A 21,437-nucleotide genomic window follows, 5' to 3' on the forward strand; every position below is an offset into this window, starting at 1 on the left:
GGTTCACCTGCCATGTGTTGCCTTGTGGAAACCTCTGAGCATTTTACTGCACCTTTGCTGCAGTGCTTTGGTTCTGTTTTTCACAGAGAAAAACTTTTACTGGGAAAGTTTGGAGTTTGGCAATGTTGGACATCAGGGGGATGATGGATTTTGGAGCCTCCTCATGCTGAACAGCAGGAAAGTTGATTTAAAACCTGAAATCACTTGTTGGGGCAGTGTTGCTGTGTGCAGAGTGGGGATGTCCTGGTGTTTGGGGCTGGCTCTGGGATGTGTTTAGGATGGAATTCAGGGCTTTAGGATGGGGTTCTGCTGCCATAAGGAGGGAGCAGCTCCCATGAATGTAAAGGAATCCCACGTGGATGAGGCACCAATGGTGAGGGAATCACCAAAAGCAAAATGGGGTTTCCATGGTGGATCCTCTGAGGATCCAAAGCTTGGTGAGAAGAGCCCAGCAGCCCCTGTTCCCCTCTTGGGCACCTCCAGAAGGACACAGAGCACCTGGAGTACACCCAGTGCTCCAGGTTTCCCGGTGCTGGATGTACTGGGAGGCCTCCTCCACCTGGGATTCTGCATCTCCATTAAACTGAGGGCTCTGAAAGCCTCTGATTCAATGATTGTGCTTTTCAGCTGAGGCAGGGGCCAGTGGCAGTCCTGCAAAGCACAGGGTCTCTGCCTTGGTGGAAATTTGCAGGGCTGATGTCCACAGGGCCCCCTGGCCCCTCCAGGTGGGAGCTGGAGCTGCCTGGAGAAGGCTGGGGGTGTTTGGCTGGGGGTGTTTGGCTGGGGGTGTTTGGCTGGGGGTGTTTGGTTGGGGGTGTTTGTTTGGGGGTGTTTGTTTGGGGGTGTTTGGCTGGGGGTGTTTGGCTGGGGGTGTTTGGCTGGGGGTGTTTGGCTGGGGGTGTTTGTTCCCTGTCCTCACCCTGGCCAGGACCTTGCCTCTGCATCTTCAAACTCTGAGCTTTGCAAATGATAAAGGATGAGAGGCCAGAGCCAGGCTGAGCTTTTGTCACTTCTGGACTCTCCAGGAGCTGGTTTGGATCTACAGCAGCAGAAATGGGCAGAAAACTGGTCCTGAGTGATTCCAGGTGGCATCCAACCAGCCCTGAGCTATGGCAGGGATCAACACAGCCAGGGAAATGAATCCATGCTTATTGGCTGATTTATTTACAGGTTTCTGGGTGCCTTTGGCTTTTGCACCAGGAGCTGGTGGCCAGCAGAATGCAGAGGTGCAAAGCTTTTGGTGCTGGTGCTTGGCTGGTTGAGGGGATGAGGAAAGGGTGAGGAGGAGAAAGAAGGAGCAAACATTCCTCAAATACACTGTGACAAGGCCAGGGCCACCATGGGCTGGGATGTAACCACAGCTGCCCTGAGGTTGGTGGAGGTGTGCCAGGCTTGGGGGAAGCTTGTGCATTTACAACAAGCCCTTGTCTTGCCCCAGCATGAGAAGTTAAAAAAAAAAGGGAAAAAAGTACAAAAAACCCTATTAAAATGTACAGACTGTACCAACAAAGCTGCTTAGTTTTATTTTGGGGTTTGTTTCCTTTTTTCCTTTTCCCTTTTGGTCAATTTGGGACTTTGAGCAGTGAAAATGTCTCTCTTTAGCCAGCCTCATGTCAGTAAGCAGCAGTAAAGATTCCAAGGGTCTCAGTCCTGGTGTGGCAGGCCCAGTCTGTTCACATCAAAGAGTTTTAATTGAACCTGGAATGAACCCCCAAGAAACCATTACTGTTCTCATGAGGTGATGAAGTATCTCTTTCTTGTAAAAGCATCAAATCTGGGGTGGGGAGACCTTTTAAAAGGCCATTGGTACTCACTTGTATTGGTGTGTCCTGACCAGCATCGAGACCCACATCATTGCTAATGAAGAATTAACAGTTCACTTCTAATTGTCAGGAATAATTGTTGGGTGCACATGGTATTTCCCTGTAGCTCCTCTCAGCCCTCCCTCTGGTGAGGTGAGGCAGCTCCACTTGGACCCTCTGTAGCTCCTCTGTTGTCAGTGCAGCTGCCCACTGCAAAATCCCCCTGAGCACCCCCAGTGTCCCTGCAGCCCTGGGACCAGAGCTCCCCATTCCCACTGGAAAACTCTGCCACACAGACAGAAAAGGGGCTTTTCAGCAGAAAACCCAGGTCAGAGGGGCGCTGTGAAGTCCTTTAGTCCCTGGCTTGGAGGGGTGTGAGTGAGCTGTCCCCAGCTCCAGGTGCCTTCAGGAACTGTGGGCTCCAGGAGGATCCTGCCCTGCTCAGGGGCTGCAGCAAGCAGGGCACTGACAGCACATCCTGTCCCTGGCCACTGGAACCACAAGCACAGGTTTTACTGCAGGCTCTGGCAGCTGGAAAACAGCTGGCTGGTCCCAGGAAAAGCTTTTATTCCAGCTGGGCAGGGTCTGGGCTCTGCAGCACAGGGACAAGGAGGGGCTGGAGGCTGATCAGGTCCCTTGAGAGGAGGACAGAGCACACAGTAACAAAGAGAGTCCTCCCCCGGCAGGGAACCCTCCAGCCCTGAGGCAGGGGTGGGATTCTGGTGTTTTTGATGAGTTTCCAAGGGCAGCCTTGGAAACAGGGGTTTCCTCTCCCCCAGAGGCAGAGCCTGCCCTGTGCTCCCCCTGGGCTCTGAGCCCCGGGTCAGGCTGGCTGGGCACTGCCAGCAGCACAGGCAGGGTGGGAACCCATCCATCCCCCCATTCCCTGCCTCCCTGATTTCCCAGGAATGAGGCCACCCCTCAGCAATCAGGACAGCACCTTGCTTGCTGTCAGTGCTGTCATGAGCCTTTAAACTTGACTGGGAAAGTGGATCTCAAAGGGAAATGTACAGCTGTCATCCAGTTATGGTCAATCAAGCCCCTTCGATGCACTTTATGAGTGAAAACAAATCAATGCTGTTATTGCACTGTATCTCTATTGTGTATAATATTATACATTCATCTGTAAGAGTAATTTATTTTTATTACTGTAAATAAAACTGTTAAAGTGATTTGTCAAGAGGATATCCAAAAATGTGGGGAGGGGGCGTGGGGTAAAATTAAAACCTTTGAAGATCTGGGCTGCTGTCCCAGGTATGTGCCATGCTCTGTGTGTCTGTGTTTTTATTCCAGAGTCCAGAACACATCTCTGCTTTCCCTCACCTGGGGTCTGTGTTTCCCCTGGGATCAGGAGGAGCTGGATGAGGACAAGAGCTGCTGGAGACACGGAGGGGTTGGGAGGGATCAGCTCCTGCTGCTCCTCCAAGCACAGACAGAGCTTCCCCTGCCCTCTGATTACCCAGGCAGTCAGGGATTAAATACCCTGGGGAATTAATTGATCTTTGAGGGCTTGAATCTCCAAATAAGGGGTTTTAGAAAGATCACAGCTTTCTGCTGCTCCTTCCATGCCCCAGCCTCTAACAGAGGAGGGAACATCACAGGGCTGATTAACTCACAGCAAAGCACGAGCCAACAAAAAGCCAAACCCAGATCTACTGTAACCTCTTAAAATCTTTATTAATTTTTTTCCATTTTTTAAATTTTTTTTCTTTTAAATTTAATTAGCACATGCATAAAGTGTCAACAGTTTGGGGTTAAGATGACATTTCTTGAACAAATGTAGTTACAAGCGGTGCCTCGGACCCATCCAGGTTTCCTCTCTACCCTGTCCAGAAGGAAGCTCGAGGTCATCCCTCCCTTCCCATCCTTGTGTCACCACAGGCAGAACCCACAACACTGGGGAGAAATACACTTGTTCACATGTAGCAACTGGGCAGGGGAGATAGACACGGGCAGCAACACCTACTCACCTACTGACTAAGGGCACGTGGTTAAAGACCCCAGAGGCAGAGAACATCTCCTCCCTCAGCTCAGCTCTGCAGCAATGGGAGCCTCTCACGGCCTGGAATGGGTCACCCTCCCTTGGGAAGGTGCCTATCCTGCACCAGCTCCTCCTGCCAGGTGGCAAATCTAAGGAGATAGAGTAATTCTCCTGCTGGGATTAAAAATGAGCCTTTTGCAGGAGTGTTGGGATGCTGAGGTGTCCCTGTCCCCTCTGTGCCACCCCTGCAGAGCTGGGCCAACCTCCACAGAGAGCAGCCCTGGCTCTGGGCTCTGTGTGTGACCAGTTGGTGCCAAAAGGAGAGAAAACTGCTTCTGAAATGCCCATCTGGAGCTCTGGCTGCTCTGTTCTGGGAGGATGGGTGCCCAGTGCTCCAGGAGGTCTCAAGGTTTGGGTGGTGCAGGGGGGGTCTGAGGTGCCTTGATCTGCAGGAGATGATCCTCACCTGCCTTCAATTCCCTCCAAAACAACTCCCCTACAGCACCTGGCCTTCCCCAGAGGTGTCAGGGCTCCTGCTGGCCCCAGAGAGGATGGAAGCTGGCAGGAGATGGCTCCTGTCCTGCTGCAGCAGCTGCCATTGGCCCAGCAGCCCCAGGCTGGACAGCAGCAGCAGGAGGAGGAGGAGGAGGAGGAGGAGGAGGAGGAGGAGGAGGAAGGCTCTCCTGAATGCTTGTCCCATGACAGCAGCAACCCACAGCACGTGCACATCCCACAGCACGGTGGTGACAGGGCTTGTCCCCTCCCCACAGCACGATGGTGACAGGGTTTGTCCCCTCCCCACAGCACACTGGTGACAGGGCTTGTCCCCTCCCCACAGCACGATGGTGACAGGGTTTGTCCCCTCCCCACAGCACACTGGTGACAGGGCTTGTCCCCTCCCCACAGCTGTGGGGACTGTCCCCATGCCTTCCTCTGGGGACTGTCCCCACGGCTCCAGGCTGCTCAGCAGGTTTCCTGGGGCTGGCCCAGGCTGGAGTGACAACTGCTCCCCAAGACACTCCTGTGGGAGGAGGATCCCAGAGGATCCCCTGGCAGCTCCAGGATCCCAGCCCAGCTGAGCTCTGCCCATTCCCAGCCCAGGAGGCTCCAGAGGGACCCCAGGAAAGGCACTTGTGTCATGAGGAGCTGCCCTGGCCCCGTGGTGTCCCCAGCAGCCGTTCTGGGTGCCAGCCCTGTGTGTGACAGGGCACAGCTGAGGGCAGAGGGGAGGAAGGTGCCAGCACAACTCAGCATCACCCCAAACTCACACCCTGCCTCAGGTCCCCCCAACAAGTCAGGCAGCCCCAAAATTCAGGAAGTCTGTTAGGGTGAGGAGCCATCAGCCCCAAAAGGCCCTGAAAATGCATTTTGAAGAAAAAGGTTTTTTAAATTTGTGGGGATTTGAGCAGGTTGGGTGGGACTTGAGGCAAGGTGTCCCTGCCCATGGCAGGGGGTGGAAACCAGACTGGAAATTCAAACAGTTCTGGGATTCTGTGATTTGCTTCCTTTACCTGATCTATTCTGACCCAAGACAATAAACCCCAGAAAGAGCAACCCCATCTGTGGAAAACTGGCCACAGCTCCAGACAGAGCTGAAACATCTCAGAGTAAAATTAAATTTGGAGGGGGAGCAGAGAGGGGGGTGTTGATGCTCATGACTGATTTTTGGAGCCCTGGCAGGGCTCTGCCTGAGCTGCTGCTGCTGCCAGGAGGAAATCATCAGCAGCTCTCCATGGGCATCACAGGATGTCCCTGCCTCCAAGCCCTCTCCCTTTTTAACACAAGATTTTTGGTTTTTCCACGGCAAGAAGGGATTTTCCACAGAGTCAGCAATCCCAGCTGAGGCACCGGGATTGCACAGCACCAGTGAGAGGTGAAAATCAATGGGATTTGAAACACTTGAGCTGGGGAGGGGCCTGCAGGGACAAAAGTACCTCCTGTAGTGGCAGGACAGCCTCTCCTTGCTGCACTGGGGTGCTGTGGTTATTGCTTTTCCTTAAACACCACTTTCCTGGATTTTTGGAAGTGGTTCTGGTGGCACCTGCTTCATTCTGCTGCTGAGTGACTGGGAAGTGCTGCTGTGTCTGACCTTCCCTCTAGGTCTGAGGGAAGGAAAGGGAACAGTTTATATCCTTCTGGAAATCACATGTGAGTTGTTCGTTTGCTTTTTTGTTTTGTGGGTGAGTTAGGGTTTTTTTGTTTGCTTAGTTTTAGATTTTTTTTTCTTTTACATTTTATTATTAGATTTCTCAACTGAGCTACCCCAAATCAAAGGGTAAATGTTAAATTGTCCACCTTAATGGTTTTTTCAGTACAGTCTGTGGATCATGAATGGTCCAGAGAAGCTGCTGCCTTTTAACCATTGAAATCCAGCAGAAACAGCTGGGAGCTCACATCCTTCCCTCCCAGGTGTTTTTTCTGCAGCACATTTTACCTTTATTCAATTCAAGGCTTAACACCAAAACCAAAGGGGAGCAAAAGCAGCTGCCCTGGCTGCTGGGGGATGCTCTGGGGCTGTGCCCCACCCAGGGATGAGGGAGAATCACAAACGTGCCAGAAAGGTCCTGAGGGCACCTCTACCCACCAGCCCCTGGCTGCACACAAGGTCAGAGCTCCTCTCTGCCTTCTCAAAGCCATGGCAGAGCCTCTGGGGCCTGAGTTTCTCCATCCTCACCTCCAGAAGGTTTTTCCTGAGACCTGACTCAGCTCCTTTGTGCCACAGCTCAGTCCCACGCTGACCTGCAGAACAGATTTACCCCCTCACTGCCCTCTGTGGCTTTGACCTGGCTGAGGTTTCCCCTGTGCAGGCTGATGTGAGCATAACCAGCCTAAAATAACCAACCTAAAATGCTGGGCTGGTTCCTTTCTGCCTTATTTTCTCCTCTCTGCACTCTTACCCTTACACAGAACCAAGAGCTGGAATTAGCTGAGCTGGACCCCCCTGGGGCCAGCCCTGTCCCCTGGCAGTGCCAGTGTGCAGGGAAAGGCTCTTTTCACACCCACTGGGCTCCCAACAACCAGCAGGAGCTTTAATCCTGTTCCTGGGGGGAGGGAGAGGCTGGAGGCACCCTGGGACAATCCCTGCTGGGAGATGCCCAGGGAGGGTGAAGCATCAGTGGTGCTGTGGTGGCCTCGGGCTCCTGTCAGTGATTCAGACACCACTTTGGCTCCTGTCACATCCATTCTGCCCCCAGGGACGTTCCCCCTGCAGCTCCTGCCTGGGCTTTCCCTCAGCAGGAGCCCAGCCCTTGCTGCAGGCTCTGGTGACACCCCCAGGGTGGTGACAGCGCCCTGGGTGACACCACCAGGATGGTGTCCTCCCCTGGGGACATCCTATTGTCCCACCCCTCCCGTGGGCACAGCTCTGAAGGCTTTGGGGCAAACATCTCCTCCCTGAAGTTCTTAACTCTGGGGTTTGGTTTGGTTTTTATTTATTCCTCCACCAGGAAAATACAGGCACATTTTTCACCTGGAGAAGGTGGAGCTTGAGAGAGTGAGCCTAAAACCCTGGAGTTTGTCCAAAAAGAAAACCAAAAATCAGATTCACACAAAGAAAACCCCTCCCTTTGATTCTCAAAAAGATGGAACCATTCACAGTCTGGCTTTGGGTTGTGTCTGGAGGAGGAGGTTTCCCAGAGGCTGGGCCATGGTTGGTGACAGCCCTAAGGTCAGCCAGGGGAGGGGGGTCCCAGGCACCATTCCCAGCCCACGAGGCCATCCCAGGGAGCACAGCTGTGTGGGGGCAGGAGCTTCCATTGACATCTCCCCCCAGGGCACAGGGACCTGTTCAGGGACAAACTCAGCATGGCTTGGCTCTCCTGGGCTTTGCTCAGGCACTTCTGCATGGGGAATGGGGGCAGGAGAGCCCCAGGGCTCTGGCACCAGCAGGGACGTGGCTGGTGCTGCTCAGGGGCCACCAAGGAAGGGACAACTGCCCTCGAGGGGCTGCTGCCCAGTGGAGGGGAAAGTCATGGGTGAGTGAGCATTTGAGGCTTCTAAAGTGCAGTGCAGGTTACATGGTCTTTGCTGTAGACTGTAAACTCCTCAGGACAGACTCCTTGCCCTTATTTTTATTTTTTTTTTTTTAATTATTTTTTAAATCTGTAAAGTGACATTCCAGCTGAGAAAACCTTACCCCTAAAGAACTACTGCTACAGGAAAAACAGGAATATTGGTGAAAGGAACAGCCTGTGCTTCCCATGGCCATCCCTGCTCCAGCCACAAGCAAGTGGCACAGAGCTCCTGCCAGCCGGGGACCTCTGGAATGTCCCCTCCAAAATGCCACCTCCAGTGCTGCCACCTGCCTTCCTCCAAGCAAAACTCCCATTTGTCATTAAAGCTGAGGTGTTGGTTCAGGCTCAGGGGAGTCTGCAAAGCTTCTGCCCAGGCTGTTGGGTGTCTGGGAAGGGAGAGAGGGGTGGAAAAGTGGCTGGGAGGAAATTTGAGGGCTCTTCTGTGGAAAGAGCTCTCTGAAGAAGCCAAGTTCAGCCCTAAGTTTGTCACTGGAGTAAAACCTCCCCAAGATGAAACAGCTGCAAAGGCAGGAGCCCTCGTGGGATGGGGGATTGCTCCTCTCTAGGTCTCTTCCCTGGGTGGGAAATTAGAAACTGCCCAATCCTTTCTTCGTGCAGGACACTGATCCTTTGAGAGCCACCAGCACCACCAGCCAGCTCCATGGCCACTCCAAATCAGGGAGACAATTCCAGGAGTGAACACTGCAGGCCTTCCACCAACCCCCAGCAATCTGAGCAGGACCAGCCTTCACTCCTGGTGTAGCTTCACAGCTGTGCCATGGGCACAGTGCTCCCTGTAAAGTCCCTTTCCAGATTCACCTGGGATGTCCAAGAGGCTCCTGATGGACCTCAAGGATGACAGCTTCCATGGACATCTCCAAGCAGAACCAAGATTTACTCATTTACTGTTCCACTGACTCCAGCCCAGCCCATTTGTATGGACACAGGATATTTTCCCCTGTTGCTGACAGCCATATTTATTATTTTTGATCTATGCCCATAAATTGGCAAGTAGGGGGAAGCAGATAAAATGGAAAGAGGAGCTCTCAGGAGATCAGTTGGACTCATTAAATGTTTGGCACTCTGTGATTCTCCTTTGGCAATGAAATGCCACTGCTATATTTTAGCAGGGAACACGATACCTTAATGTACAGGAGAACCTCCTCAGCCCAATTCTGGCACTCTTGAGACAGGAGAAATTCAATCATCTGTGACCTGGATTGTATTTTTTAATGTCTACCAAGCTAGATAAAATACTTAAATATTCACTTTTATATCAGCCCACATGAGGATTTGAGCATTTCAGGTTGTGTAACTCAGCATGGCCTACTTTGGGGAGCATGCACAGAAATAGGCACATATGTACAAACCACTGAGTGTGCAGCATGTGGGACAGACAGACAGTGTTAATTAGTGTGGCACAGTCCCAGCAGCACAGCCCAGAGCAGCCAAGGAATTGGTGTCACTTCTGTTGGACTGCAAAGGTCACCTGAGCAAAAACCAGGTGATTCTGCCCCAAATGAAGGTGGTGGAGCTGAGTCCCTCAGGGGAAGGCACTGGGGATGGGCTGGCTCTCATGGCACTGTGGCATTAATGCTCCAGCCTGGAGGTCCTGGAGGTCCTTTCCCAGCTGAATGATCCCTGGTGCTGCTGGGAGGGTTGGGAAGAGCTGGGTGTGCCATGGCCAGGCCAGAAATGGTGCCCAAACCTCCCTGAGGTCACTTCTCCAGCAGCTCCACCTCTGTGGGCTGAGGATGGGGGATCCCACCCCTGCTACCAGGACAGCTGGAGGGTGTCCATGGCAGCTCTGCTCCCTGAAGAGGAGGAAGGTGATGTTCCCAACCAGCTGGGAGCCATGGAGCTGCTGGCTGGCTTTGCAGCTGGGAATGTGAGCTGGGTTTGTGCTCTCAGGGGGTTTCCTTCAGCAGAGCAGGACGGGTGAGGCCGTGCTGGGGCTGCTGGGATGGGTGTTTTACACCAGTGGGGCCGTGGTGTAAGAACATAAAGAGGTGAGGAAATGGGGGTGAGCCTTTCCTGCCCCCCTGGGGCTGCATCTGCTCTGCAGGTGTGGCCTGAGTGACCTAAAGCCCTTTAGGGTCCCTCCCAACCTTCAAGCACTTGTCAAGCCCTTTTCCATGCCAAGACACCAATCCTGGCAGTGCCAGCCCCAGCACAGGGTGACAGGGCCATGGGAGGCCCCAGGGACAGCCCTGACTGCCACACACCCACAGAGTCCTGCCCCAGCTGCCACAGCCCCATGTGACACACACAGAGCAACTGGGGCATGAAAAGGAGGAACTGGATCTCTCAGGGGCCCTGGGCTGCTCTCCAGCTCCCACCAGTGCCACTGTCACTTTTTCTGAAAAATCCCTTTACCAGCATTTCTTCTCCTGGGAAGATGAGAAGCCTCCGAGAAAAATGAAAACAAGAATTATCTGATTGCTTCTCCTGTGTTTTGCTGCTTTGGAATGGGGTCTGGAGATTGTTTATCCAACATGTGAATTGTTTTTACTCAATGACCAATCACTGTTCAGCTGTGTTGGGACTCTGGAAGAGGTCATGAGTTTTTCAGCAGTATTTTGTTAAACCTTCTGTCTGTATCCTTTCTCTATTCTTTAGTATAGTTTTAGTATAGCATTCTTTTATATAATATAAGTACATAAAATAATAAATCAGCCTTCTAAGAACATGGAGTCAGATTCTCAATTCCTCCTTCGTCCTGGGGACCCCGAAATTACCACAGACCAGGAGTGGCTCAGCTTTGCAGTCTGGGACAGCCACAGAGGCCAGGGATGAGTCCCCTGTGTCCCTGAGCCCCCTCCCAGGCCCAGTGGGGCTCCTCAGCTCTGCTGGGTCCCCACAGTGGCTCTGCAGCCCCTCTACCTCTGGAACAGACAAGAGCAGCTCCACCAGCCCCTGCTATTTTCTCTCTCTCTCTCACACAAAGGGTTATTACTCTTCCTAAATTACCTAAATAAACCAAATTTCTCTTTGCTTACACACAGTTTTGTGATTGTATCTACGTTAATAACTCTCTTCCAGAAACTCCACCTTAAATGTTGCCCTGAATTTTTACACTGCCTCCTTCTGAACCTGCTCCAGCCAAACCCCAGCTGCCTTCCCAAGGAAAGCAGCTCCTGGGCATTGCAGGGGCTCTGCAAAAAGCTCCTGCAGCCATTTCCCTGCATCTCAGAGGCTCAGCACCAGAACCAAGAGCTCTCAGTGTGCACAAGGAATTCCTGGCCACCTGCAGGGCACGGTGTCTCCCTGGCCCTCTGGTCACTCCTGCTCCTTGGGGTTTGCAGATGAGTTATTCCCTGTATCCTGCTGCTTCTTGCCTTGCCCTCTCCCACATCCCAAATCCCTTCTGCACCCCTGCTCAAGCCCACTCAGCAGCTGCCAGCCTAGGTGTGTCACATCCAAGGGCCAAGAGACCATTTTGTGCCTCTCAGGAGAAAGGAGAGCTCCTGGTGGCATTTCCCAGCAGCTGGGCAGAGGATTCACCTCACCTGGCCATGAGGGGTTTGTCACTGGGGGCAAATGAGCAGATGTTTGGGACATTGCCCAACACCAGCATTTCCCAGGAAATCAGCAACCTGCTCTAGTGGAAGGTGCCCTTGGCAGGGGGTTGGAATGAGATGTCTTTAAGGTCCCTTTTATCCCAAACCATTCTAGGATTTTGTGAATTTAACCATCAGCATTTGGGTCTCAGCCATATCCTCCCACTTTTTTTGCAGGTCTGGCTGCTTCTACATAGCCAAAATCTTGCTGAAGCAGCCATCACCTGCAGGGCTGCTGGGAGAGGCAGGAACTGGGCACAGAGCTCAGCTTTCCCTGTTCAGGGACTTGTGGTAAAGGGGAACACAAGAGAGGGTCTGGGGACATCACACTGGCCAATCCACAGCTGCTCCTGGCCTGTTTTCCACAGGTGGGGAACCTCTCCCAGCTCTCTGCAGGTTTTCACACCTGCCTGTGATATTTCCAGTATTTCCCACCCCTTTGCTTGGCCTTCCTCTGTGCCTCCTCCCTTTGTAGCTCTGTGAGAAGTCTTCCATGGATCAGGCTCTGTTTTGATAGGAAACATGTACTTTCAGTGCTGAAACAGGGGCTGGTCACCCAGCTCCTCCCTCAGTGTCCAAACTTGGGACAGGGGAAGGAGCAGGATCAGGCAAGGGGAATCAGTGCCTGCCTCTGAGCTGATCCCAATTGTACAGGCACAGTTTGTGGGGCTGCAAAGTGCAAGTTGAGAGTTTACCTGAAAGCAGCAGATTGTCTGATTCACCTTTTCCCAAATCACTCTGAAATGGTGCCATGCTAAGGCCAAGGAGAGCTGGGCTTGGGGGGGCTTCCTGGACATCTCTACTCCTGCTGGAAAAGGCAGGACAAACCCAGACAGGGCTGAATCTCCCTGCCAGCCACTCCAGCCTTGCCTTCCCCCTTTGCTCCTAGAAAACCAGCTCTGAGGGTGGATACAGGCTGAGGTCACCAACACCTTGGGCTGCTCATGCCACCTGGTCTAGTGGAGGGTGTCCCAGTTCTGGCTGGACTAGATGGGCTCTAAAGGTGTCTTCCAACCCAAAGCATTCCATGATTTTCCAGGGAGCAGCAACACAAAGGTGTAACTGCTACTAAATGTGGTGCATTGCTCTGTAGGGAAGGAGGCTCCTGCTCACACCCAGCCTTTGGAGCTGCCTGACCCCAAAACCACCAGCAGCAGTGTCCCCAAGCCCACAAGGCCACCCCTGAGCTCCCGTGGTGGCACCAGCTGTGCAAACAAGGCTTCTTCTCCAGGAGCTTCTCGTTATCACAATTAACATTTAGCTGGAAAAGCACTGCTGCCTCTGGGGCTCCCTCCTCTCACAAAGCACACCCAGGGCCAGCCTCCGCTCTTGCTCCAGGTGTAAATCTGGAGTAATCCTATTAACCTGCCTTCAGAGAATTTTGGAAGTCATTAACTGTGAAGGTGCTGCTAATTTCTGCTCTCACTGCCTCCGAGGTGTATCCTACCAGTGCTGCTGCTGCTGCTGCTGCCCGAAGGGTTTTGGACATAGTGTAAAAGCAAAGCTCCTGACCGGGGCAGCGATGCTGGGGAAGGTGCCCATACACACCTGGAGAGGAGCAGGAGCCCCTGGGGAAGGTGCCCATACACACCTGGAGGGAGCAGGAGCCCCTGGGGAAGGTGCCCATACACACCTGGAGGGAGCAGGAGCCCCTGGGGAAGGTGCCCATACACACCTGGAGGGAGCAGGAGCCCCTGGGGAAGGTGCCCATACACACCTGGAGGGGAGCAGGAGCCCGAGCCCGCCCAGCCGGGGCCCTCAGTCCGACCACTCGTTCTCGTCCAGCTCCGAGTCGTCGTCGGACTCGCTGTACTCCACGGCGATGCGGCGCGACAGGATGGTGGCCACGTCATTGCCCACGGGCTCTTTCTTGGCCTCTTGTTCCCACTGCTCCTGCACCTTCCGGAGTTGGATTCCTACAGGAAAGGGGGAAGGCTTCAGGGGGAGTGCGCCCAGTGTGCAGCACGCACCCAGTTGTAAAATGTTGGCTGAGACAAGAGGGGTGCTGCCCTGGTGGTTATAAAGTTATGTGAGAAGATGGGATAGGATTGGTAGGAAAAGAGGGAATAGTTGTAAACTGGGAGAGAGTAGGCCAGAATGGATGTCAGGAATAAATTTTTCCCTGTGAGGGTGGGCAGGCCCTGGCACAGGTTGCCAGAGCAGCTGTGGCTGCTTTGGATCTCTGAAATATCCAAGGCCAGGCTGGACATTGGGGCTTGGAGCAGCCTGTGACAGCGGGAGGTGTCCCTGCCATGGCAGGGGGTGGAATGGGGTGAGCTTTAAGGTCCCTTCCAACCCAAACCATGCTAGGATTTTATGAGTATCTGTGATTACTGACTATTCTATAATACTGAGCTGTATCATAAAATAAAGCTCCTCCTCTGCTTCCACTCAGCCTGAAAATATTGAACCTTCTGAAAGGTTAAATTTACCATTTGACCTGAAGATTTGCAGGAAAAGGAAATGCGAGAGACCTTGGAGCACATCATCCACTACAGCCTGGGAGGAAGCCAGGGTGTCCAAAGGAAGGGGAATGGGTGAGGATGGTGGGACCTTGCCAGGGGAATAAAGGCACCTCCATGCCTGGGAGCTGCCAGCAATCTGCGGGGCTTCATTCCCCCTCCAGCCATGGAGATTGCATCTACTCTGCCTTTCTTCCCCCGGCAAGGCCCCGCCATCCTCACCCATCACCTGCCCACCAAGCACTCATCTTGCCCCCGGTGTCACCGGTGCCACCCAGCTGTGCTTTGTCGCCCGTGTCCCGGCCAGGGCCGTGTCCCCGCACTCACCCCTGCGGATGGCAGCCAGGAGGTCGCTCCGGGCGTCGCTCATGGGCATCAGCGGCACCGGCGGCTTGCGGGGCTCGGCGGGCGCGGGCGGCGATGCGGAGTGCGCGGGCGAGGCGGACACGGCCGGGGGCCCGGGCGGCGGCGGCGGCGGCGCCACCGGGGGTGCCATGGGCCCGCTCTGAGGCGGGGAGGCCGAGTAGGGCCCGGGGGGCGCGGGAGGCGGGGACGGGGCGTAGTTGGGGGCTGAGGCCGAGCCGGGGGCCAGCGCGGGGGGAGCCGAGATGGGGCTGTCGAAGGCGGTCTGAGCCGACGGGATGACGGGCGGCGGCGGCGGCGGGGCCGGCGGCACGAAGTACTCGGCCATGGGCACCGGCTGCGGCCTGCAACGGGGGCACAGCGTCAGAGCCACGGGAATCACAGAGCCCAGGGATCATCCAGTCCAGCTCCGGGAACATCCCAAACAATCCCACCCTGGGCATCCCCGGGAGCTCCGTCCAAACGCTCCCGGAGCTCCGGTAGGTTTGGTGCTGGCGCCACTCCCCTGGGAGCCTGCTCAGTGCCCCATGGCCCTCTGAGGGAAGAATCTTTTCCTGATAACCAACCTAAACCTCCTCTGACACAGCTCCAGGCCATTCCCTCGGGTCCTGTCACCGGTCACCACAAACAAGAGATCAGCATCTGCCCCTCTGCTTCCCCTCAGGAAACTGTGGACTGCAATGATGCCTCCCCCCACTCTCCTCCAGCTGGACACTCTAAACGCCCTTAAGCACTCCTCACACGGCTTCTCCTCAAAGCCCTTCACCATCTTCATGGCCTCCTTCGGACACTCTCTAACATCCCAATGTCTTTTTTATATTGTGGTGCCCAAACTTGCCCCCAGTATTCAAGGTGAGGCTGCTCCAGTGCAGATCAGAGCAGGGCAATCTCCTGCCTTGCCTGGCTGGTGATGCTGGGCCTGATGCCCTGGAGGGCACACCTGGCTCTCCTGGCTGCCAGAGCACTGCTGAAGGATTTCCTATTACCCGTCCCAGCACCCAGCTGGCTCCACTCTGGCTTGGTTTGCTCCAAACCCCAATGAAAGCTCTGTCCCAGAGTCAGAAGGGTGCTGGAGCTCTGCTGGATGGGTTATGAGTAATGCAGTGGTGGAAAGCAGGCAACACCCCAAAAAACCCTCCATCCATCCCGGCCCCTTATCTGGGATGACATTACCCCAAGAGCACTCCTGACTGATTTGGCCTCTCACCAGCAGTTTTGGACCATGCAGGGCAGGTCTCTCCTGCTCCATCAGCCTGGAAATATGGGGTCAGACCCCCACCAAGCCCCCCTTCCCTTTGGACACCCCTCCAGCAGCGAGCAGGCTGAAGCTTTACCCGTAATCCTTGACTAGGTGGGGTCTGGGCCCGTTGAGCACGGCCTCGGGGGGCGGCGGCGCGTGGGGCTGCTGCAGGCGGGTCAGGCTGTTCTGCCGGCTGCCCGCGGGCCGGAACCCGTGCTCGGGGGGCGTGGGGGCTGCCAGCCCCTCCTTGTGCTCCGCCGGGGCCAGGTGGGCAGCGGGGGCCAGCAGCTGGGCAGGGTGGTTGGGGCTGGCCGGGTACGAGTGGTCGGCAGCGTCCGACGCGTAGGACCTGCAGCACGGGAGAAGGCGGCTGTTGTACACCTGAGGGGGCTCAGGGAGTGGGTTTGGGAGCATTTTGGGGTTGAGACAACAAAACAAAAACAGGCCATGAAAATATCGATGTACAAGACAGCAGAGTGAGAGCACAGGGGACGAGGACACAACAGAGCTGAACCACTCTCTTCCCTTAGCTGCGAAATGGAAAGTGCTCCGGTTTTATCCCAGTGCCAAGGCTCCTCCTGAGCTCCAGGATGACACCCTGGGGACACCAGCTATCCATGAAGCTACCACAGGCTATCCAACTATCCACAGGCTAACAACTGAACACCCCGACCCTGCTGTGGGCACCACATCCCCCACAATGACGGAGAGGAAGAGCAAAGCAAAGGAGAGCCGTGAGCTGAAGGTGTAGGAGGTAGAACCTGCCTATTATCTGGGGACAGTGATCCTTCCGATGATGCCATGTGATAGGGGGATGGTGAGAACCTGTTATCCGGCCGGAACTCTTTATCATACGCCATCATGTTCCACTCCAGGCGCCGGTTGCGGGCTTTCCTCACTTTCTTCACCTCCCGGGTGGAGTCCTCCACCAGCCGCTGCTCCTGGGGGGACACAAAGCCACGGCTCCACCTCCAGCCTGGCCCAGATGCACCCATCCTTCTGATGAAGGAAGCACCAGGAGGTGGCTGTCCCCAGGTCCCGAGCACCCCCAGCTCCTCTGCTTGTCCCCCTGCTGCCCCCACCCACCTTCTGCCTGCGCTTCTCCTTCCTCTTGTCTTCTGTCGCCTGCAGCATCTTCTCCTTCCATAAGTTGAAGAAGTAGGAGGGGTCAGTGTAGAATTTGAGGCCGTCCTTCTTGTCATCCCTGGGGGTTCAAAGGGCAGAGGGAGGGTTACCAGCCACAGGAGAAGACCCCCCTGTTCCCCTTCCAAGGGCTTTGGGCTGACCATGACCATGAGCTGCTGCACCACCACAGACACATCCAACACAGCAGCCACCACCTGCTGGCTGTGGACACTCATCCCAAGCACCCCACACAATGAGGGGGCAGCACAACATACAAATGGGGGCACACCTGATCCTCCTCATGGGAAGGACCCCCTTGGAAAGCTGTGCCCCGTACCTGTAGGGTGTGAGGATGTTGAGGGGCGGGGGCTTGTCGCAGCGCTGGTACATCTCCATCACCGGGTTGGGGATGGAGTTGCGGGACACCACCTGCTGGTTCTGCACTGTGGAGCTCTTGAAGGCTTTCCTCATGTTGATGTCCTGCAGCGAAACTGAGGGGCACAGGAAGGACAAGGGATGCAGGGGTGGCCTCAGCCCGCCGGGCACAGGATGGTGGGGCTCCAGTGCTGAGAGCATCACCCCAAACCAGCCCCAGCCCCTCACCTTCCTCCACGGTGGAGTCCAGCTGTGTCACCTTGATGACCAGCAGGTCCACCCTCTCCTGCAGTGAGTTCATCCTCATGTAGAAGCTGTTGGCTTCATTGAACAGCTCTCCAAAGATGTCCTCTGCGTGCCTGCCTGGCAAGGGACAATGCGCCCGTCACCACAGCTGGTGCTCACCAAGCTCAGCCCATCCCCTGGAGCTCCCACCTCCCCCCTGGCTCCGTGGGTGCTCTCCCCAGCCTGGATCTCTGGGAGCTGAGCCTCAGCCTCTCCCAGAGTGCTGCAAGGAGGCAGGGGAGCCCAAATGATCACCTCTTTCCAGTGAGAGCAGCACCCACTGGGGCACAGAACATTCATGGTGCCCCAAAGAGCCCTTGGATCCATCAGGATAGATCAACCAAAAAAAGACCAAAAATCCCACAACAAAACCTGGGGAAATTCAGCCCAGGTAGAAAGCCAAGAGGAGGGCAGTGAGGACAGTGCCACAGCAGGGAGGATCCACAATTTGTTTCACTTTATCAGTTTTTTTTCCTGCATCTCTCAGTGCAGCTTATTTATTTAGGGTTATTTATTTAGGATTATTTAGCTTTTCATTAGGATTATTCCTATCATGGAGCTGAGTGAGGTGTCTGGCAGAGCATTGCTGATACCTGTAGGCTACAGCACCTGTCCCATCCCATCCCATCCCATCCCATCCCATCCCATCCCATCCCATCCCATCCCATCCCATCCCATCCCATCCCATCCCATCCCCCAGATCCTCAGGGTTTCCTCCAGTCCCACCTCTCAGACATTTCCCCAGATCAGGGCACTTTCAGAACCTCCTCAGAGCACTCCCCAGCTTGGTCATGTTTGATTCCCTTTTTCCCTGGACTGGAAGCCTGAGCAGACGTGGGTGCTGCTCGTGTGAGCCACTGCACTTCCAGCAGCTCCCTACACCCTGGGTTTATTTTTCTGGGAGTATTTTAGAGCAGAATCTGCTTCTGGAGGTGTGTGAAAAAGGGGGGGCCCTGAATAGCTTCTCTCTCTATTTTAAGTGGATATTCAGCATGAAATAGGTTGCCCCTGTTAAAGCTTCACCCTGGTGTGTGCAGTGCTCTCATGTGCCCCTTTCCTGCTGAGATCAGTCCCAGGGCAGGAAACAGCTGAGGGTTTAGACCTGTGATAGAGACCTCACTTCCTCAAAAAGCTCCAACTGTGAAAGAATAGCTTGGGGTATTGTAAATCTTCACCTGGCCTTCCTATTTCTGGCCAAGTGGAGAAGCAAGGGGCTCCTGAAGGCTTTCTATCCCTCACTGCACAGACCAGCTGTGGGAGGGAAATGGGTCTCAAAATGTCACCAAGTCCCCATTTCAAGCTTGGCCAAAAAAACCCCAAAAAAACCAAAACCAAAAACAAAAATAAACAAAAAAAAAAACAAACAAACAAAAAAAACCCCAAAAAACAAAAAAACCCCAAAAACAAAAGCAAACAACCCAACCAAAATACAAACTTATATATATATATATATACTTAAAAAAAATTATTTTATATATATATAAAATTATAAGAAACCAAAACCCAAACATATATATTAAAAATATATAAAAATATAATAAATATGTAATGATATAAAATAATTTAAAAATAATTAATTATGACAATAATTATTTATCCTATAAATAATTAATTCTATAAAATGATATCCAGAAATATATCTAAATAAAAAAGAAAAAATAATAAAAAGTAGGAGCATCCTCCTATCCTCCTATTTCCAACAAGCTGGATAATTCTCACTGACTTAGGGGTGGCTGCAGCTCATATGGCTCTCACATAACCCTCGTTTCTCTGTGTTTGGAACTGGTGGGAGTGACTGTACCATCCCAGTGCCATCCCAGTGTTATCCCAGTGGCAACCCAGTGCCATCCCATTGGCATCCAGTGCCATCCCAGTGCTATCCCAGTGCCATCCCAGTGCCATCCCATTGGCATTCAGTGCCATCCCAGTGTTATCCCAGTGCCATCCCAGTGCTATCCCAGTGCCATCCCAGTGTTATCCCAGTGCCATCCCAGTGTTATCCCAGTGCTATCCCAGTGCCATCCCAGTGCTATCCCAGTGTCATCCCAGTGCTATCCCAGTGCCATCCCAGTGCCATCCCAGTGTTATCCCAGTGCCATCCCAGTGCTATCCCAGTGTTATCCCAGTGCTATCCCAGTGTTATCCCAGTGCTATCCCAGTGCCATCCCAGTGCCATCCCAGTGCTATCCCAGTGCTATCCCAGTGTTATCCCAGTGCTATCCCAGTGCCATCCCAGTGCCATCCCAGTGCCATCCCAGTGCTATCCCAGTGCTATCCCAGTGTTATCCCAGTGCTATCCCAGTGCCATCCCAGTGCTATCCCAGTGTCATCCCAGTGCTATCCCAGTGCCATCCCAGTGCCATCCCAGTGTTATCCTAGTGCCATCCCAGTGCTATCCCAGTGTTATCCCAGTGCTATCCCAGTGCTATCCCAGTGCCATCCCAGTGCCATCCCAGTGTTATCCTAGTGCCATCCCAGTGCTATCCCAGTGTTATCCCAGTGCCATCCCAGTGCCATCCCAGTGCCATCCCAGTCCTATCCCAGTGCCATCCCAGTGCCATCCCAGTGCCATCCCAGTGTTATCCCAGTGTTATCCCAGTGCTATCCCAGTGCCATCCCAGTGCCATCCCAGTGCCATCCCAGTGTTATCCCAGTGTTATCCCAGTGCTATCCCAGTGCCATCCCAGTGCCATCCCAGTGCTATCCCAGTGCCATCCCAGTGCCATCCCAGTGTTATCCCAGTGTTATCCCAGTGCTATCCCAGTGCCATCCCAGTGTTATCCCAGTGCCATCCCAGTGCTATCCCATTACCATCCCATTACCATCCCATTACCATCCCAGTGCCATCCCAGTGCCATCCCAGTGCTATCCCAGTGCCACCCCATTGCCATGCCTGTCCCACCCCGGTGCCACCCCCCCAGGTGGCAGTGCCTGACTTACTGAGGCTGCCCAGCTGTTTGATGATGGCAGCCAGGGTGCTGTTGGTGACACATTCCAGCTCGCTGGTCACCCCGTCGGGCAGGGCCCCCCGGCACAGGTGCCGGGGCTCGATGTTCCTCTTCACCAGCGGCATGGCGAGCCCTCAGCCTCTCCTGGGACAGCAGGGCAAGGCAGCGACAGAGGGGGGAGAGCAGAGGGCACACCACACATGAGGTTGAACAAAGCTTTGTATGTTTTGAATTTTTTAAACAGCTCTGTTGCAGAACCCGACCCCCCGATTTTCAGGCATTTTTCAAATAACACACAGGTGAAACTGAAAGAAAATCCCCCGATTTTAACTAGAAACTCTGAGACTGGACAAACTGAAGGTCCTTTCTGATTAATCACTTGGATTAGAGTCAAAAATCAAGATCAAAATTAAAATCAGAATACACAGCTTTCCCCAGTTGTCTGTTCCCCCACACTTGCGCCAGAGGCTCCTCCTGCCCACGCTGGGACAGGCAGGCCCAGCAGGGCTTTCCCAAGCAGGGCTGGATGCACACTGTGAGCCTCCAGGACCTTGTCCCTACCTTTGTGCCACCGTGTCCTTTCCCAGTCACCTCCCAGAGCTGCTCAAGCCCCTGTGCTGCAGCCCTTCAGCTGGCCCCGAGCAGCCTCACACAGCCCAAAGAGAAGCCAGGCAGCGCTTGTAATGCCATTATTTCCAGCTCACTGCAGCCTCTCCAGGGTTTTATTTGTGCTCACACCACACTGAGACAAGCTGCTGTGGCCAGCTCATCCCAGCTCCCTGCATGGCCCCACGGCATCCCTGGGTGTCCCCATAGCTCCTGTGTGCCCCCACAGCATCTTTGGGTGCCCCCACAGCATTTTCAGGTGCCTCCATAGCTCCTGTGTGTGCCCCCACAGCATCTCTGGGTACCCCCACAGCTCCTGTGTGCACTCCCACAGATCTTTGGGTGTCCCCACGGCATTCCTAGGTGTCCCCATAGATCCTGTGTGCCTCCACAGCATCTTTGGGTTCCCCACAGCATTTCTGAGTGTCCCCATAACTCCTGTGTGAACCTCCACAGCATCTTTGGAAGCCCCACAGCATCGCTGGGTGTCCCCATAGCTCCTTGTGCACCCCCACAGCATATTTAGGTGGCCCCACAACATCTCTGGGTGCCCCACAGCATTTCCAGGTGCCCCCATAGCTCCTGTGTGAGCCCCTGCAGCACCTCTGGGTACCCCACAACTCTTGTGTGCACCTACAGCATCTTTGGGTGTCCCCATAACTCCTGTGTGAGCCTCC

At 54.2% G+C, this 21,437-nt stretch overlaps 1 protein-coding gene across 3 annotated transcripts in view; it reads right to left on the bottom strand.

Moving 5' to 3' along the window:
• Positions 1–3,455: 3,455 nt before the first annotated feature.
• LOC118698755 (actin-binding protein WASF3-like) overlaps positions 3,456–21,437 on the bottom strand; it is a 28,310-nt gene continuing 10,328 nt past the window's right edge. The window contains exons 2-10 of one of the 3 annotated variants that reach the window (XR_008508623.1): positions 20,147–20,298; positions 17,150–17,284; positions 16,884–17,037; positions 16,508–16,625; positions 16,187–16,362; positions 15,516–15,770; positions 14,146–14,525; positions 13,060–13,272; positions 3,456–12,933 (exon numbers count right to left, since the gene is read on the bottom strand). Coding sequence is in view for 2 of the 3 variants with exons in the window: in XM_036402265.2 (XP_036258158.1) it covers positions 13,115–13,272; positions 14,146–14,525; positions 15,516–15,770; positions 16,187–16,362; positions 16,508–16,625; positions 16,884–17,037; positions 17,150–17,284; positions 20,147–20,279 (1,509 nt within the window). In the remaining variant the exon portion in view is untranslated. Of the gene's footprint in view, positions 13,273–14,145; positions 14,526–15,515; positions 15,771–16,186; positions 16,363–16,507; positions 16,626–16,883; positions 17,038–17,149; positions 17,285–20,146; positions 20,299–21,437 lie in introns of all 3 variants that reach the window. The other 2 variants (XM_036402266.2, XM_036402265.2) reach the window with 2 other exon arrangements.

Source organism: Molothrus ater, chromosome 14, assembly GCF_012460135.2.
Source record: "Molothrus ater isolate BHLD 08-10-18 breed brown headed cowbird chromosome 14, BPBGC_Mater_1.1, whole genome shotgun sequence".
Classification (NCBI taxonomy): Eukaryota; Metazoa; Chordata; class Aves; order Passeriformes; family Icteridae; genus Molothrus; species Molothrus ater.